This window comes from Globicephala melas, chromosome 21 (genome assembly GCF_963455315.2).
Source record: "Globicephala melas chromosome 21, mGloMel1.2, whole genome shotgun sequence".
Classification (NCBI taxonomy): Eukaryota; Metazoa; Chordata; class Mammalia; order Artiodactyla; family Delphinidae; genus Globicephala; species Globicephala melas.
Genome location: NC_083334.1, coordinates 7,878,998 through 7,896,861, shown reverse-complemented (window position 1 = coordinate 7,896,861; position 17,864 = coordinate 7,878,998). Strand labels below are relative to the sequence as shown.

At 46.3% G+C, this 17,864-nt stretch overlaps 1 protein-coding gene and 1 long non-coding RNA gene across 3 annotated transcripts in view; one reads left to right on the top strand and one right to left on the bottom strand.

The window, feature by feature from the left end:
• CSMD1 (CUB and Sushi multiple domains 1) overlaps positions 1-15,713 on the bottom strand; it is a 1,753,128-nt gene extending 1,737,415 nt beyond the window's left edge. For both annotated transcript variants that reach the window (XM_060291350.1, XM_060291351.1), the window contains exon 1: positions 15,207-15,713. In XM_060291350.1, coding sequence (XP_060147333.1) covers positions 15,207-15,291 — 85 coding nt within the window. In that variant the 5' untranslated portion in view covers positions 15,292-15,713. The remainder of the gene's footprint in view (positions 1-15,206) is intronic.
• Positions 14,375-17,864, top strand: part of LOC138842482 (uncharacterized) — a 23,118-nt gene continuing 19,628 nt past the window's right edge. Inside the window, exon 1 of the long non-coding RNA XR_011377099.1 lies at positions 14,375-14,554. This is a non-coding gene — a long non-coding RNA (uncharacterized lncRNA). The remainder of the gene's footprint in view (positions 14,555-17,864) is intronic.

Below are 17,864 nucleotides of genomic sequence, written 5' to 3'. Positions count from 1 at the left end.
CAGCAATAAGCAAAGAAGACCCACAGGGGGATCAAGTGTTTTCTGAAGTGGTGGAATCAGGGCACCTGTTGTTGCCTTTTTCTCCAAATATTGAAATTTGTCAGGTGTCTCCCGTATGCGCGAGAACTGGCCATGGTAAGTGCTGGTCAAGTGCTCGTTTTTATACAAATTTTACTACCAACAGTCATATTGGTGCGATTCTCTACATGGACCATGTATTCCTCAACCAACTTTCTTATATAGAAAGACCACCTCAACCAACTTTCTTATATAGAAAGACCACTTAGTCTTTCTATATAATGTTGATCATTAGTTTTATGCTTTTGTTAACTATTTTCTATCTCGAAAAAAAATTAATTGATGACATAGCTCCTTCAAGAATAGCCAGATAGAATATGAGTTATTCTGCAAAAATCAGATTAGAATGTAAAGCTCTACTCTCTGAAACAAGGCAAGAAGTTTCATCATCATTCAAAACACAGCACTGCTCAGCATAAGCTCATTTAGCAGTTAATCCTGTGGCAGGGGCAAAAGGGTTTCAAGCTAAAGGAAACCGGTGTGTGTGAGTGGTGAGTACATATCCCTGGTCTCCTGCACATTGGGGAACAATGTCTTCTCTTTCCTGGGCTCTAAAAGTGGCCTAAAAACTTAAATTCCCAGAGCTCCTGAGAAGATCACCCGGACAGCACCTCACTCAAGACCACGTTCAGGCGGACCTCACCGAAATCACTCTGCTGATGTACATCCTCACAAAGCCACTGCCCCACGTGACAGGCAGAACCTAGGTCTGGAGTCACACTTGCTGGAGAAATGTTGAACGGGCGTCTCTGGAACAGACTCCATTTAGAACTAAGTTGCAGAAGCACAGGTTCCACTGCTGCGGAGTTAGCTTTCACTGGAGAAGATGCAGTGGGCATGGAAGCAGGGGGCCTGAGGCAGGACCCCACCTGAGGACACAGAGGGCTGGCCTGTCAGGAACCGGCTGAGCAGCCTTTCAGTACTTCATCCACCCACTCGCTCCCATGTTCACTGAGTCCCCAGCACCAAGGCCCTCCCTCCTCTTCTGCAGGCCCTACAGAGTGGCCGAGTCGGCAGGTTTCCGTGTTGGCTGCAACTGGCCACTTTGGATGGGGAGATATGGACGGTCCCTTGGATAGCAGACTGGGCCCCCTTGAGTTTGAAGGGTTCGTCTTTTGCTATCGGCTACTGGGGTCCTGGGCTGCCTGTTCCGGAAGTCTTGATCACGTGACCCTGGACAGACCACCCTGCAGCACGTACCTGAGTCACTCTAACTGGGGCTTTCACACGTAGGGACTTGATAAAAGAAATGTTCACGTATCAAGGTGCGGGGAAGTTATTCTGGCTTATACATGGGTTACTTGAACTTGATGCTGACTAGAACAGCCTGTTTGCGGTCTATCAGATGTACATTGTACGCCTGCTTTAATTATTAAGAAGATAATTAAATAATAACTTCATTGACCAGAAGTAAAGAATGTGTCCATGTTAAAACTAAAGACGAAATGCCTTCCTTCTTGGGAGGCCAATGCTCATCCTTCTTCAATGATAAGATTCCCTTCCCAGAAGCCAAAGCCATACTGACTCTCTGTGTACAGGCTGATCTGTTTTTTTGTTTTTTGTTTTTTTTTGAAAACTTGAAGCAATGTATCCCCGGCTTGTTTAATGTTCTTTGCTCTGACAAGACATGAAATTGTGCTGAAAACCCTGCTTCTCTGGAGCAGTTCCTCAGCATTATCTGGGAAGCTGGCTTCCGGGCTGTAGTCCTCAGTTTGGCTCAAATAAAACTCTTTTCTATTCTTATTATTGACTGCTTATTGATTATTTCTGTTGACAGACTCTACCTTTGAATAGTCAGCACAGGTATTCAGACCTAGAGCAGGAGGAGGAGGTATGGCGGATTTTCAATGCAATGGTCAATCATACTTAAGTGATGAGACCCTAAACTGGGTAAACTGGGAAGCCTAGACCAGAAAGAAAGGGCCAGAGCCTGACTGTCCTGGCACTACTGACTGCTCCATCTTTACAGAAGGGGTCTGAGTTTAAGTCAATGAACAGGGTCCTAACAGTTCTACACACCTTCATCTTCCAGACTCTCCAAGTCCACCGATTGTCCTTCATGTTCAGAAAGGTAATGTTTACTACGCCACCTAGCAAAGACCTCATCTACACAGGCTTTTCACAAGGCTTACTTGGCAAGGCACAGCATTTCAAATTTTCTTTGTAAAAGTAACCTCAGATACTTTTCTTAAGAGAAACTATGCAGTTAGAAAAAATATACAAACTCTTTCTGAATATAAAAGCGTCGCATGGTGTCAAGAATACAGCCAATGAGCCTTCAGACAATGCTATTTTAAAAAGTTTTCTACTCTTTTCTTTTATTGTTTCTCTCATGGTCCCTTCACATTTCAAGGCTTCCTGGTCATAAATGACTTTAAAACATGTTTCTTCAAAGCGCCTGTACTGAGCATTTAACGTTATTCAACCCAAATGTGAGGCATGAGGCCAAATCATGATGGGGATCTGATTATCACTTGACCTAACTGAGCAATCGATGTACTTTTTTAAATCTGTCAACGAAGTAGCGAATGTAAAAGTATTCTGAACATCCCAAAGAATTGTAGAAACTAGTATCAGGATGATTCTTATAAAAATATAAGACACTCACATACAAATGTAATTATTAAATTATTCATCTCCACTTACAAATAATTTCTCTCCAGCAAAACTGGGCTTTCCCCAGTGTTACTTCTGTGGCCATAACTAGAATTGACAGTCTAATATTTTAGTTGCCATGATAAAACAGTTGTAACATTTACTTAAGATTAGTAACTGCCAGGTACCGTTCTAAGCTTTTTATCTGTGCTCATTCATCGAATCCTTATTAAGTCTAGTTAACAGCTCTTTGCAAAGATGAGGATACAGTGTATGAGTGAGTCTTATGTCCTTTAAGGCATATACTATTAGAGGCAGATATAGAGACTGAACCCTAACTGTTTAGCTGCCTGGAGGATGCTGTCGGACACGTAAAACAGCATTTCTGTATATCCTGTCCAAAATGGTACCCTGAGCACATAAAAACTTAAGACAATTTCTATCCTCCGACATTAATGGTCAATCAAAAAAATGAACTGGTTCTCACTTCCGTGGAGTGATTTCATGATTCAAGTGCTTCTAATCACTAAGAAATGCAAACAGGCAACTGTCTAACTGTACTAATTGGAGCAGTTCCAATAAATAAAAGATTTCAGTGTAGTGGAATTTCAAGTGTTGAGTTCTTCGGAATTAAATATTCTTCCATGACAAATGTGTCCTTCAAATGATCGTTGATAGAAAATATATTAACTATGAACACAAAGGGACCACCAGCTAGGTGACATTGTGGCACTGTGTTTTTCCTGACTTAAAAAAAAAATTATGGCAGGTAACAATTTAACAAAGTAGTTAAATCGTTTAACGTGTTTCCATCCTACTGAGGGTCCTGCAGTGCCCCCAGCGGTTCTGGACCATCTCAGAAGTATGAAGGTTGAATGCTGTGCTTCTCTAGCTGCTAGGATCATATCAGGGTTTTAGTTTAAGCCTAGAACATTCCTAGCCACACTGTCCTCACAGATGATCATGTCAGGAGATTACTGACACCAGGGGTATGGCGGGGGTGGGGGAGATGGAGAGTTGGGTCACCAAGAGGCATGTGGGCTCCCATGGGAGGAGTGTTCGCTTAGACTCAGTTCTGCCGTAGTTTTCCCTATGAATTTGTGCAAGACTCAAGTTCTCTGGACACAAGTAAAAGAGAGTGGACTTATAAACCTGAAGGTCACTTCAAGTTCAAAAATCTTATCATCTGTCTCTGCGCATCAGCATGATCTGATAAAAGCTACTTGTCTTTTTTTTTCTTTCCAGGTAATTCTTTTCAATCTAAGAACTATTCTTTTACTTAGAGAAGTTTGACACAGTTACCCAAAAAAGTCAAACGACACTTAAACGCCAATGCTATAATGTGTGCATCTTTTCAGATATTTTTACATGTGTAAAGTAGTAACTTGACTTTTCCCTACATGAAAATGGGAATGGCATATACATACTATTTTGAATTTTCAACTTAATCCTTTATCGTGGACCTGCTTTCGTAGAGGTAACACAGTGTGCTACAGAACAATTTATTTAGCTATTTTAGGATAACTGACATTTAAGCTCCAGTTTTTCACTACCAGGGAGACGGCTAAAATGAATACGCATATATTGCTGAGGATGTATCACATTTCTGGGCTAAAATATCTGCTACTTTAGAATTGTGATGGGTATGGCCAAGTTATCTCCTCCCTGAATTTTTCTAGATATACAACAATAGTGTATGGAAGTGATTTCTCTATGTACTTGCTAACATGTGATATACCAAGTGTAGTTTTACAAAAGGCACTGGGGAAAACATAACATTCTTTTTTCAATGTTATTTTGATCAATAATAAGTTTAGGGATCTTTTCCTACATTTATCATTTATGTTTGCACTTTCTGTAAAATATTTATATTTGTTGCCCAGTTTTAATCAGGTCTTTGGCCATCTGCTTATTGACTGAACGATGCTCTTTCTATATCAATATATTTCTAGGACACCATGGTGGACAGACTCTTAGGGTGGTCTCCACAATCTCTGCCTCCTGATGTTTACGTCTTCTACAGCTCCCTGCCCCTTGAGGTGGGCAGGACCTGGGTCTTACTTCTAGCCAACAGAATAATGGAAAAAGTGATGGGCTACACATGCTTGCGTGTCCATGATCATATGATTACACATAATGCCGCAGCACCCTACTTGCTGGAGTCTCTCTCTCCTCTGGCTTTGAGCCATGCTGGGAAGCCCCATTAGGCAAGGAACCATGATGGCCTCTCCAGGAACTGAGGGTGAGCTCTGGTCAATGGCCAGCAATAAACTTAAGCTCTCAGTCCTACAACCACAAGGAATGGAATTCTGCCAGCCACCTGAGTCATCTCAGGACTGGGTCCTTCCCCAGCTGAGCTTCAGGTGAGACTGAAGTCCCAGCCAACACCTTGATTACAGCCTTGTCAGATCATAGGCAGAGGGCGTGTGACCCAGCTACTCTGTACACAGACATCGACACAGAGAACCTATAGTCCTATCTCTGAGGTATTTTAAGCTTCTGGATTGCTGTAATAAGGTTACACAGCAATAGCTTGCTGATACAAACAGTGTTGAGAAGGAAGACTCCTCCTCCAATCGTCCTTCACAGCTCGATTTTCTAGCTCTTAACTAACTGCTCCTGGTGATGTCTGGTCTGGCAGGGAGGATAAAAGTGGGGAGCAGAGGACAACATAACATGATCGTGCTATGAATATCTTCCACTTTCTGACTCGATTCCTCCTTAATTTGGGACAAAGAATGAACATTCACTGAAAGGCATAAAAAAGCGGCTCAAACCTCTTTTTCTGACTTTAAGGCTTAAATAAATGACACAAGATCTCCAATTTATGTACTTTTTTTTTCCTTCTCACAGGTTTTGTTCGTACATATAAAAGTAAGAAAACCCATCATCAATTCACTTTGTCATGTAACACTTCATATTATTTTTATCACAACTGTTTTTTAAAAGGCCTCTTATTGTCCAGCCATCATAAAATTGAAAGAAAAACACATTTGCCAGGAGCTATAGATCATACCCCCAAGTTTGGCACGGCTGTAGTTTGGTACTTTCGGGTCAGAATACCCCTCATTTTTTAAATACCCTGACACCATGTCTCTTCTATTTGTCTTGTTGCCACTAGAGAACACTGGGAAGGCAATTTTGTAATTGCAGTGGTAAAAGAAAGAGATCGGTTCTTCTTTGTTCTATAATCCTCTTATACAATTCTTTTAAATTAAAAAGCAGAGAGAGAAAATAGCCATGAAGATCAAAATGACAATTGTAGGTTGACATATCTGAACACGCTCTAATATCATTAAATTATTATCACTAGAAGAAGAAAAACTGCAAACAGCCTAGATACCTTACTTTGTATACAAAGAGAAACAATTATGAGAAAGAAACATGAATGAATCAAATAAGGGTGGCAAAATAATAACTTGGATATAGTGTTTCAAAGCTAATTATTTTGACATGTTCTAGCTTAGGTATATGAATAAATAAATCATGCACAGTGACCTGAAAAAATCATTACTGATACCTTCCATTGGTCATCTCTCTCCTATGAGTCCTTTCACAAAACATTTTCAACACATTAATTTGACTCACAAAAAAATGGAGAGAATCAGGTATATGAGAACAGTTGCTTATCCATTGAAGGAATAGTGAATGTATAAGGAAGCATGGTGACAGTTTGAAAGTTCCAAGAATGTCTTTCAATCCTCCAAATGTTAAGATCTATGATGTATCACTTTGCTTTATACTGGAAACTAACACAACATTGTAAATCAACTATATTTCAATAAAAAAAAAATCTATGGAGTAAGAATGATATAAACCAACGGAAACAAAACCAGCAAACAATGTTTTTGTTTGTTTGTTTTGTTTTAGAAGATCCTAAACTTTCAATTTACAATCTTATGAAAGATCATCGTGAAACACAGTAAGTAACAAAGAAATTCAGATGAAGGAGCGACTGGGTGACTGGCTAAGGGAGAGGTAAGCAGAAGCGGACTCAAGCTGCTAGGTTCGGGATAAATGAATCAAGGTGCATTTCAGGATGTGCATTAAACTGATTTAGCTGAAGTTGGAGTCACCAGGAGGAAGCATAGAGACAGAGCGTGAGAGATGAAGCCAGATTATGAAACACTCTGCAAGTCAGTTTGGGGGAAACACGCTGTATTCTGCAGAAGTACATATAGTACTTAGGATGCCAAAACACATTACCAGTAAACCAAAAAGGGCTTTTTTTCCTACCCAATGTTCTGTTTGTATTACATTCTAGAGGTCATTACAACAAAACACGACAGTTACAGCAACAATCCTGGGACCTGGGGGGAAAAGATGTTTGAGAAAACAAAAATTCCCGTTTCCAAGAAATAGATTCCCAGCCAAAAAAAGGCAGGGACTGACCCACTGGCTGTGTGAGGGAAGGAGGAGGGAAGGCCAAGAAAAAGATGTATATTTTCATATTTCAGGAAATAGTCTTAGGACAGTAGCTTACATGCCTTCACATTTGGTCTTTTAGCTTTAAGGACCCACAGAAGAATTTCTGAGGAGGATTCCACCAAGCATCAATATTTATAGGTTCATCTACACACTCAACACTTAACCTGGTCCCCACCGCGCTTTAAAAAAAGTGTGGGGGGGTGTCTGGCTGTACTTCCTCAGGGCCAGTTCTCACTCAGCTTCTTTCTCACACCTTTTGTCCCTGTTCTTTTCTCCTCCACTCTCTGAGAGGCTGAATCAAGATCTCACCTCTTATGCAAACTCCTCTCCAACATCTGCATGACCTTCAATGTCTCTGACACAGTCTAATATTTGTATAAACACTAATCAAAGTCCAGCTATTTTAGTTTTGTTGTTTCTGTTTTGAAGAATGTAAGCTCCAGGAGGGGCATCACAGATTCAGTCTTCTTTGTTTATAAAGTGTGTAGGTAAATAACAAGTACTTGTGAATTCCGCTGATACTGACTTGAGCGATTCTAGTGGCCACCTGCTGTAACGCTTCAAGTGAGCAGAAGGGTGACTCTAAACCTATTTAAGAGTCTAGACTTCCCAAATCTCTTCTCTGGCCCCTGGGTCTTCATTGCTAAGCACGGTAGTTGACTAGAAACATACATTTCCCTCAAATGATAGCATCTCCTCCTAGATGCTTAAATGTAATAATGAGATGATTTTTCCCACTTGACTTTCTCTTGATGTCATCTACAAAAAAAATTGTTTAAGTATAAGGATTTATATTTAGAAAATGTATTGTTTCCATACAAAAGGGAGCACCCATACCGAGCAGGTAGCCCACAGATAAACTGCAACCTCGTTTCTAGAGCCAGCACCATAAAAAAGAGAAAACTCTAATGGCTGGATTTGACTTAAATTGCTCACAATAATTATATTTTGAAAGAAAGGAGAACAAGAATGAGACAGACAGGAAGGCAAGATTGATGCCAAAGAAATTTACATTTGTAGCGCAAGAAGGGAAGTACCTGCTCCATTTTGTTAATTTCTTGTAAAAATGTGACCCTTCTTATGTCATCAGGGTCCCTCCTCTATTATTTATGAAGTGTCGATCACACCCTGCAAGTCTTAACTATCCACAGCTGTATTATACATCAAAGTACATCACTTTTCTAACCACACACCAAAAAAGTCTGAAACAAGGAGACAAAAATTGTTGACAGCCTTTGAGCACACTCTGGTTCATCCTTTGAAAGAAAAGTGAATATCCTTAAGCCCAGGAAAATCCGTTTTCTAAGAAGGAGCTGTGTTTAACTTTCTGTATCTCTGAAGATTCTCTATTTGCATAAAAGTCAAAGGTCTGTGGTGCTGATTATCCACTTACTGATAGAAAAAGGAAGTGAAAATGCACTCAGGGAGTTCTCTGGTTTTAAGAACTCAGGTCAAGGATGTGGAATTTTATAGGAACAGGAATGGCGAGAGCCCACCATATATTTTACGTGACTCTCAACTTCATGTAGACAACTACTCACTTGTGAAAGATCAATAAAGACACTTTCTCTTAAAAACAAGAGGAGAAATAAGTAAGTTTCTGTGAAGAAAGGCACAGAGATTCACCAGGCATCTGGAAAAGGACTGCTTAGAATTCACAATTAATTTCAAAGGCTTTAGAGATCCCTCTCCAAATAATTCTAATTTTAATCTAACACTTAGCTCCTTTTTCTGTAACACTAATCATATCAGAGTATACTAAAGAGTAAAAGAAAAAATAATAATTTATTCGTACGGTATTTTTATATGAAAGAGTACAATTATCCCTTGAAGTCATCCCATAATATAAACACTACGGACAAGGAACTTGAATCTCAGCTTTACTGTAAAACTATTAAAAAAAAGAAAAAAAAGATTAAACAGACTAGAATGATGATGATGAACAGAGATAACGGGGGCAGTAATGATAAAAAAGAAATCTTCTGAAATAATTGCACAGTTTCATAATATAGTATATTCGGTGAAGAGGTTATTAGATTTTGAGGACTCTTATTGAAAGGGAGGTCGAGATAGACAGATAGATAGATTAAATAGATAGAAAGATAGATCTCTGACACCACCCAAAACTACTACACTCGAGGGAGAAGCCTTGGGATTTGCATTTAAACAAGGCCTCAAGTTGATTATTCTGCACACAAAGTTTGCAAAGGATTATTCAAAAACTCAACATCAAGGCCACAATGCCAACATCTACTACGATAAAGGTAACATGTTGAGTACCCAAAACATACATTGGAGAAATGCTTTATGTCCTCAAAAGCTGCTCTGATTCCACTGGGACTCATGTGGCTTAAAATTATCTGGATAAATCAGGCAGACAGTTGGATTTACATTAATAATATCTACATGCCACATGAGGTGTGCTTGGATCTTACTGAGGTGAAGACCCTCCAAAACACACACAACCCGAAAATAAATGAATAAAGGTGCTTAGAATCAGGGCAATATTTTATGTAATTTAAATCTCGGGTTGTAATAAAATCCTAAAAGTGACTCATTTGTGAAAAAAACTGGGAAGTAGTAGTACCAACGAGATTCTTTCATGCCTCTATCTCCCTTGATCTCATGTTAGTAACAAGGATAATTTTTTAAATCACAAAGCATTATTCATGACTTCCTGCTTTCCACACAATGGGGCAAAATCACATTAAGATTATAAGCATTAAGATGGAGGTATCACTTTTATTCTACTGATATTTGCAAAGAATGATAATTGTGAAATATCCCTTTCCCTTTTATAGCTTTCCCTGAGCTAAAACTAGTGCAAGATAAAGCAGGAGGATTTCAACCAATAAATTACAATATGTATTAGAAGCATAAAAGATACAGTAGTTATTTTTAATACATGTCCACACCTGCATGTTTTTCATTCACCAAAGAAGTTTTAGCAAGAGAGACATATAGTGGGTCAAAGTAACAGTGACTGTAAATCAAGTTAATTTGTTGTGATGTTATTCCCAAGTAGAATGTTTCCAGCATATGCAGAAGGAGGTTTTGCGAAATGAGATGGTGTGCCTAGCGATGATGAAATCCCCTCCACCTAGAACAAAGATACTCAAGACTAAAGACAGACCGTGCGGCCTCCCTAGAGCACTGAGGGCATTTCCTCTCCGCCCAGCTAGGGGTTGGTATAAACGGTTTAAGGAAATGGCAGCTAAATTCAAAACTGAAAAGAAAAGAAAAAAGTGTGTCACACTCTGTATCCAAAGAGGTTGGTCTGTGGGGGTAGGAGGACCACACAGTGTGCGTTATTTCCATAAAAAGCTGCTACAACCAGTCAGTTTTAACCACTTCAATGAAAAAATTTTCTTCTACTCTTTTTTTCTATAATGGGAATTTTAATTCTGGTACTTATGCACTTGCATACCAGGGCCTAAATTCCACCCTACATATGGACAGATTAATTAGTCAAAGGTCATTTAAGGTCATCTTAACATCACTGTACAAGAGACTTATTTCCTTGCACTTAGGCAAATACCCAAATACGATTATCTGATTTTCATACTCATAGGTGGTTCTGAAATGGACACCCAGTGAGCGAAGCCCAGTGGCCATGCAACTGAAGACAAGCTCAAGGGGTCGATTTCCTTTAGGATCAGTTATTTTCAGCCCAGCCTAAGTGTCAATTTCTTTGCCCCAGATGGCAGATCCACGTCAGTTCTCCTGTTTCAAACATTAGCCGCGACTGGTCTCCATGGTGGCCTGACTGCAGAGTGAAACTGGTTTGATTCTATCAGTTACCACTACTGGTCCAGTAATCCAGCTTCCTACTCCAGTGGCACAGGGACCAACAGGCTTTTAAATACGACCAGGCAACCCAAGGACGTAGGCTGTACAGTATCTATACCTTTAACTCAGATGTCTTCTTCTGATGTATTAGCTAAACAAATAAAATTAAAAGACAACATAGCTTTGTCATCTACTCTATGCAAGGAGTACCCAATCAACTTCTTAATTCCAGAGAGAAATGAACCTCACCAGAGAAACAGAAAAGGCTAAAGGGAATGTGAAGTTTAAATCGCACGTATGCAGGTCCTAGTGGCTTATTTTCACCGTGAGCTCAGCAGAAAGAGGCCCACTTAGAATTCAGTAGAGCACAGAGTACTTAATATGCCGTTTGCATTTTGACAGCTTAGAAATGTCTACACTGGATTTGCTATTTCCTCTGCAATGAGCGCTAACCGGCCACGGAGCCTTTGTTTATCTGTTTCTTAAAGGAAGCAGAACCATTTTCTTGACATTTTCAAAGCCCTGTTGGTGTTTGTTTGAGACAATAAACTGGAGACTAAGGAAGCATTGCCCCCAGGAGGAGCTGTTTCTGCCCGTACGAACTTTCAGCTGTAGTCCTGGCCTTCTTCTCATCAAGCAGGATTGGCCAGCTGAAAGCCAGTATCAAAACAGTGATTCCCTTTCCTTTCAAGGCCTGTGTTTGCAGAGATTCTTGAGACCTGAGGGAATTCTACTACCACTTACCACCTGCTATTGGCTCCTTGGGACTAGTTTAATGAGACCTCACTGTCCTACTAGTCAAGTTTACAAAACCTGTCACTGAGGAAGAAAGTCTCTCCTTTGCTTACCTTTTCAAGGACTTAAAGTCCCTAAAGGAGAATTATATAGGTGCTCCAGAAGCTCTAGAGCTCTGGGCTGAAGAGTTATACACTGGAAAACAAAAAACAAACAAAAAACCCAGAATCCTTTGACAACTCAATAAAAAATAAATGTGATTTGCTAAGCAGATCATGAATGCAGAAACGGTAACTTCCTTTTAGATGGCCTGCCTTTTTAGTGATCAGGGGTTGCCCCCGAAAGCCACTTATCCACAGGAGTTCCTGTCTCCCCCAGGAGAGAGTATATATATACATATGTGTGCAGTGGTCCAGCCATAAGGATCCTGGCCAGCAAATGAAAGGTCTTAGCATCCTTCCTGGTGATGAGAATTGAGGTAACTCACACAGAAGTAGGCAGGTTTGGGAAACACCTCTCTCTCTCTCCACCCCCTCCCTCCCTCCTCTCTCCACCCCCTCCCTCCCTCCTCTCTCCACCCCCTCCCTCCCCCCTCCCCCTCCCCCTCCCCCCCCCCTTGTAGGGTTTCTGTGGAAGTTTGGGCAACGCATACTTAAATCTCTTTGCTGGGTGGGTTGGTGAATTTCAGAATCGGGGATTTTGAGAAACACTCCACCTTTCTCTACCAGACTTCCTACGGTGAGACCCACAGGGCTACTATTATATGTGCCTCTTTTTAGTACACTTTCTGAATAATGCCTGCAAATAGCTGCATTCTCCTTGCTGCACAAACTGGCAAAACACAACTGAGAAGCAAACTCTGTCCAAACAGCCAGATCAGCCCCAGATAAAGGGCGCAAATCTCAGTGCTCACGGAATGAATTATTCCACCTATTTACTAGGTGACTACTGTGGAGGCTTTCAAGCCTTCTCCCCTCTCCCGCGGTCCCTGCAAGTGTGCTGCTTTTAAAGAGGTATGGACACTTGAGACTCAACCTTTACAATAGCGTTAGTAATCAAAAAGAAAAAGAATCACAAGGGAATCCCGGGTACCCCCGACTGAAAGCACAATCAACTACAGCTGACAACCCGGGTACTGAAGGTACCGAGTTCTGATGACCGCGACCGCAGCCGCCTCCAGCCTCTCACGACTCGCAAACAGGTCACGAATTCCGCCCCACGCAGCAGAACTCTCCGCCCGCCTGCGCCGCCGCGGGAGCCGCCACCTGGGCGCGCTCGGCTCGGCTCCCGCGGCGGCGGCTGGCGCTGCCCCCAGCGCTCCGCGCTCCTCGTCAGGGAAGCCTTCCCACGCGCCTGCGGCCCGGGCGCCCCCCAGCAGAGACCCGACCTTGGCCACCCGGGCTCGCTCACCAAGGGGACTACGACCGCCCCCCACCGCCCCCCAGCCGCCAGACCGCTCGCAGGGCCACGCCGGCGCTGGCGTCCCCAGCCTCCTGCCCGCATCCCGCTCCCACGCGGCCACCTGCGCGCCCACTTGACCCCGCAGGCGCAGAGGCGACGCGGCCCCGGACCCCCCGGGGGTGATGGGGGGCTACGCGCAGCCACCGCAGCCTCCACCAAGCAACAGCGCAGTGAGCGCGACCGCTCCACGCGCAAACACACACCATCCGCCCGGCATACAAGTGTGCGGATTATTAAGCAGCCCCGGCAGACCCGCCGCCTCCTCGGCGCAGCAACTCCTGCGAATTGCAGGGGAAGGGCGCTCAGAGCGCGCGGAACCGCGGGGAACCGAGAGTGCGCTCAGAGGCTGAGCTGCCTGCCGAGGCCGGGAGGCGGCCGGGGCCCAGCTGGGCTTGGAGCGCCGGGGAGAGAAGCGGGAAGTTGTGCAGAGTTGTATAGCAGGTGTTTCCTCTCCGCGCAGGGGCTTGGTGGGACCCCCGACACACAGACATACACCTGCCAGGGACAGCCCTCTTCGCCCTCGACTCTTCCTGCTTCGCCCTCTGTGCCCAGCCAATCCAGCGCGCCCGGAGGCCGCTGCCCGCCCGCCCGGCTCGGCTGGCCGTGCCTCCGCGGAGGCTCCAGCAGCGGCGCCCCAGGCGGGGCGGCTGGACCAAGCCGGGCAGGTGGGCGGAAGGTCGGCGTCTTTGGGAAGCTCCCCAGTCCCGAGCAACCCTGAGCTCCAGCAACTAACCCTGCGTTTGCGCTCCCTGGGATCGTGGGGCGCATTCCCACAGACACCCCTTTGTGACACCCCAGTGCTTTCGGAGAGGAGCCACCGCGCGGGGACGCCTAATCTGCCGTCGCTCCATCTCTCCCCAGGCCGGGCCCATCTGGAGTTTTCCTATGGCACCAGAGACAGTCCTCCTTCGCCTTGTCAATCACCCCTGAATCTGGAACACTGAAGAAATAGAAAATGGGAGGAAAAGAAGATGGAAGAATCTAGAGAGGAAAGGGGAGTTTTACATGGGAAAGAGCAAATAACCATTAAAAAACAAACAAAAACATGATTTGACTCCATCCTTTAAAACGGAAAAGAAAAAAAATATAGATATAGATATTTTCAGGAGTGGGACGGTGTGTGCTGATGGATCGAGCGCGGGGCGAGTATCCAAGGAGGCTAAAATGAGGAAATGGGGGCAGGTACTTTGCAATGTGAAAATCAATCTATATCCCCCCTCTCTCTCTTCTCTGTCTCTCTCTCCCTCTGTCTGGATCAAGAGGGACCTTGTTTTCTTTCCCAGAGAACAGACAAGTGCAGGAGCTGCTGCCAGCCCCGAGGTTGCAGCCCGTAGGCTAGTTGGCGGAAAACATTCCCAAACTCGTTTCAAGGATAACACCAAGTTCACGGAGCTCCAAACCGAGGAGCGACCCGGGGACACTCCTTCCCCTGACCGGGGGTGGCAGCGGGGAAGAACCCTGTGAGCAGGTGACTGTCTCCGGAGCTGAACCCCGTCCAGGTCCCCCTGCTCTCTCCACGCACCTCGCCGGGTCCTTCCAACTTGCAGGGAGCAAAGTGCGGGGAGAGGAAGGAGGGGGCGGCCTGGCCGTGGACGTGGGAGGGAGAGGGAGGAAGGGTGCGCGGTGCCCGGTCTGCAGGCCGCTTCGCCCGTGGCACCTGGACCCCGAGAGAGCCAGAACTTGCCGGGCCCGCTCGGCCCGGGCCACTTTCCCAGCCGCTCCGGGTCCGGGAAGAACGTCCCGGGAACCATCGAGCCACCCGGACCCGCTGTGCCCACATCGCCGAGGAGACACCACCACCCGCCGCGGCGCGGTTTCAGCCCAACTCGGGTTTGGCTCCTTTCTCCCTAACAGCCCCCAGCGCCGAGAAAGGAGAGACATTTCGTTTCGGCCCAAGTCAGGGGGAAGGAGAGGCGGGGGTGGGGCGCGGGCGACGAGGGCGGGCAGAAGGCGATGGAAGCTGGCTCCATGCATCGCGATTCCCGGGCGTCTGCCACGGAGAGCCACCGGCGGAGGCCGGCCACTCGGTACCCTGCCCTCCTCCAAACGGGCCCCTGGTTCGCAAACGGGGCCTCGGAGGGTTCCCCCATCTCCCCCGGCAACCGGCGAGCCCGCCTTACCCTTGGCTGCGGTGAGGAGCCCCGCGCACAGCGCCAGCAGCGCCAGCGGCGCCAGCAACGACTTGGATTTCCTCCACGCAGTCATGTCTGCAGATATTCCACACGCGCACGACACCGATGGCTCTTCTCGGATGCGCCCGTCTCCTCCGAGGCACGGCAGGGCTACGGACAGAGCCAGAGAATCACCAGAGGGCAAGGCGAGCGGGGGAGAGATCCCGGTCCCCAGACCGGCCGCGCATCCGACGCCTCCCGCAGGTCTGGGCGCCCGGCTGGCTTCGCTCTCATAGCATCGGGTCCCGAACCACTGCAGGCAGGGCTGCGCTGCTCCGAGCGCCGACAAGGGGCTGCCGGGCCGGGGCCGGGGACTAGCGCCCGCCGAGCCGGGCAGGAAGGCACCAAGGCGGCGAGGCTGCGGGAGGCGGCGAGGCGGGGAGAGGAGCGCGCGCAGCCGGGAGAGACCCGGAGCGGAGGCAGCTGGAGAGCCAGCCAGCGAGTGGGAGCTGCGGGAGGGACGGGGGGGCGGGGGGGGAGGGGGCGCGAGGGGAGGAGAGCCAGTCTAGGGAGGGGAGGCGGAGAGCGCAGAAGACAGGCTGCTGGCTGCACAAGGAGCCGCTGCCGTGGCGGCCGGACTCAACCATCCCTACCCACGGAGAGGGGAAGGAGGCTGGGACGGCGCCATCCCAGACAGAGCCCGGCCTCGGGCCCCGGGCTCCCAGCGCCACGCCGCGCCGCGCTCTCCTCGGCCTCCGGCGCCGCCGTGCGCAGGATGGGGAAGGAGACTTGAGCGCTCGCGCGGGGGACACGCGCGCCACACACCCGCGAGATGCCACGCCACCGGGCGACTCCGAGACCCAGAGGGGGCGGCTGCGAGGGCAGGGGCTGGCCTCCGTCTGCCCATCTCTCTTCGTGCCTGCCCGGAGAGAAGCCCCCTGTGTCGTAACTTGGGAAAGAAACCCAGTGGGAAAGAGAGCCACCAAGGCTCTAACTCCAAGGGAGGAAAATAAACATCGATTTACTTTATTTCGAGATCATTTTTGGCAAGATGACGACTGGCAAGGAGCTACAAAGCTTTTCCGATGTCCTGACTTGGGGTTAATCACGCACAAACCTACGTTCAGAATAAATTCAAAATTAGGAAGGGTGACTAGAATTGACAGTGGGGTCTGGTGATGAGAGATGGCGCGCTGGCACACCTTCAGGTGCAACCCTATATAAAACAGAATGGGTCGGGTAGGGACTTGAGAAAAGAGAGCTTCTTTTCTGAATCTGCAAAAAGATAAACGGAGCAGAGAGAGAACCTGGTGGTTGATAGAATGGCCCAGATTTCACCCAACTCCTAGAGGAGGTGTCCGAGCAATCTGGGGCGCATGTGTAAGGTAAGGCATTTTAGGGGAAGGTTCATAGAAAAATAGAAACCAAAGGTGAATGCCGGTCTTCCTACAAAGGGTCATTTGAAGGATTCATCGTTTTGACCAAAAAGGGTTAGATGATTCCATTACAGGACTGGAGGAACCAGAACAGGGAAACCCCACACCTTAGGAAGAGAGGATTATATTCTGTGTCCAGAAGCATTCCAGAACACCAGCAGTCCTAAACGCTGCATCCCTCACATCACTGGGTGATTTTGGTGGAGTGACGGGCCCACTGTTGGCAACGGGTCATGAGCTCCACTCCACCTGCATTTTGTCGGTTCGTCTGCAAGATTAAATAGGTTGACCAATTCATAATGTTTTAGACCCCTGCCTTCTTTTTCTTAGGTTCCCCTTGTCCCAGCGGTCACTGGGATACACAGAAACGCAATGGGGAATCCAGGAAATGAAGGGCTACAATCTTGAAATTTCAGCACCGAAGCATGGTAGGCTCAGCCTCCTTACAGCCTACCAGGAAAAACTGGACCCTCCGTCAAAACTCTCCTCCCTCATAGACAGATGAGCACCTAAAGAGGAGGGGCACATTTGCTTCTCAGAAAGTTGCAGCCCCGGATATGACCCGGGTTTTCCACTTGCTGAGTCCTATTTTGCCCCAGGCATCCCTGGGGGGAGAACAGAAGACAGAATGGCTCAATCACTGGGGAATTCACAGTGGAACCCAAATTCTTTAGGCTGAACTAGGCATGTAGAAACGAGGGTCGCCCCTTCTGGGATCTTAAATCAGAACCCAGATGGTACCTGTAACTCAGCAAGTGAACAAAAACACTTTTTAAGACCCATGAAGTGCTCCAGTAGTTCATTTCGAGCTGCTCATCAGAAAAACAATTGATCTCTTTGGAGAACTAAAGAGCTGACTTCCTGAGAAAGGGTGTCTCGTCTTTGCACTGCTCTTCCTAATGACTCGTGTCACCAAGAAGGATTTCTGCCATTAAAAAACGTTTCCAAAATCTAACCATCCTGGTCTAGGACTCGTGGATGCCTCGGACTTTATTAGCATCCTCATCAGCAACGCTGAATGTCACCTGTGAAGCCGAACACCCTTATACTTAACTGGGACCGACTCAGGCTACAGGCTGAGGGTCGCCTTCCTTGGGCCCTGCTTGAAGTCTTTAGTGCCACCTCCTTTCTCTGGGGTGCAGAACATCTATCCGATTCCCATTCTTTGAGAAATAATGATGCCCATACCAGTAACTACCCATTTCTGCTGTGATTTACTTGGGGTATTTTC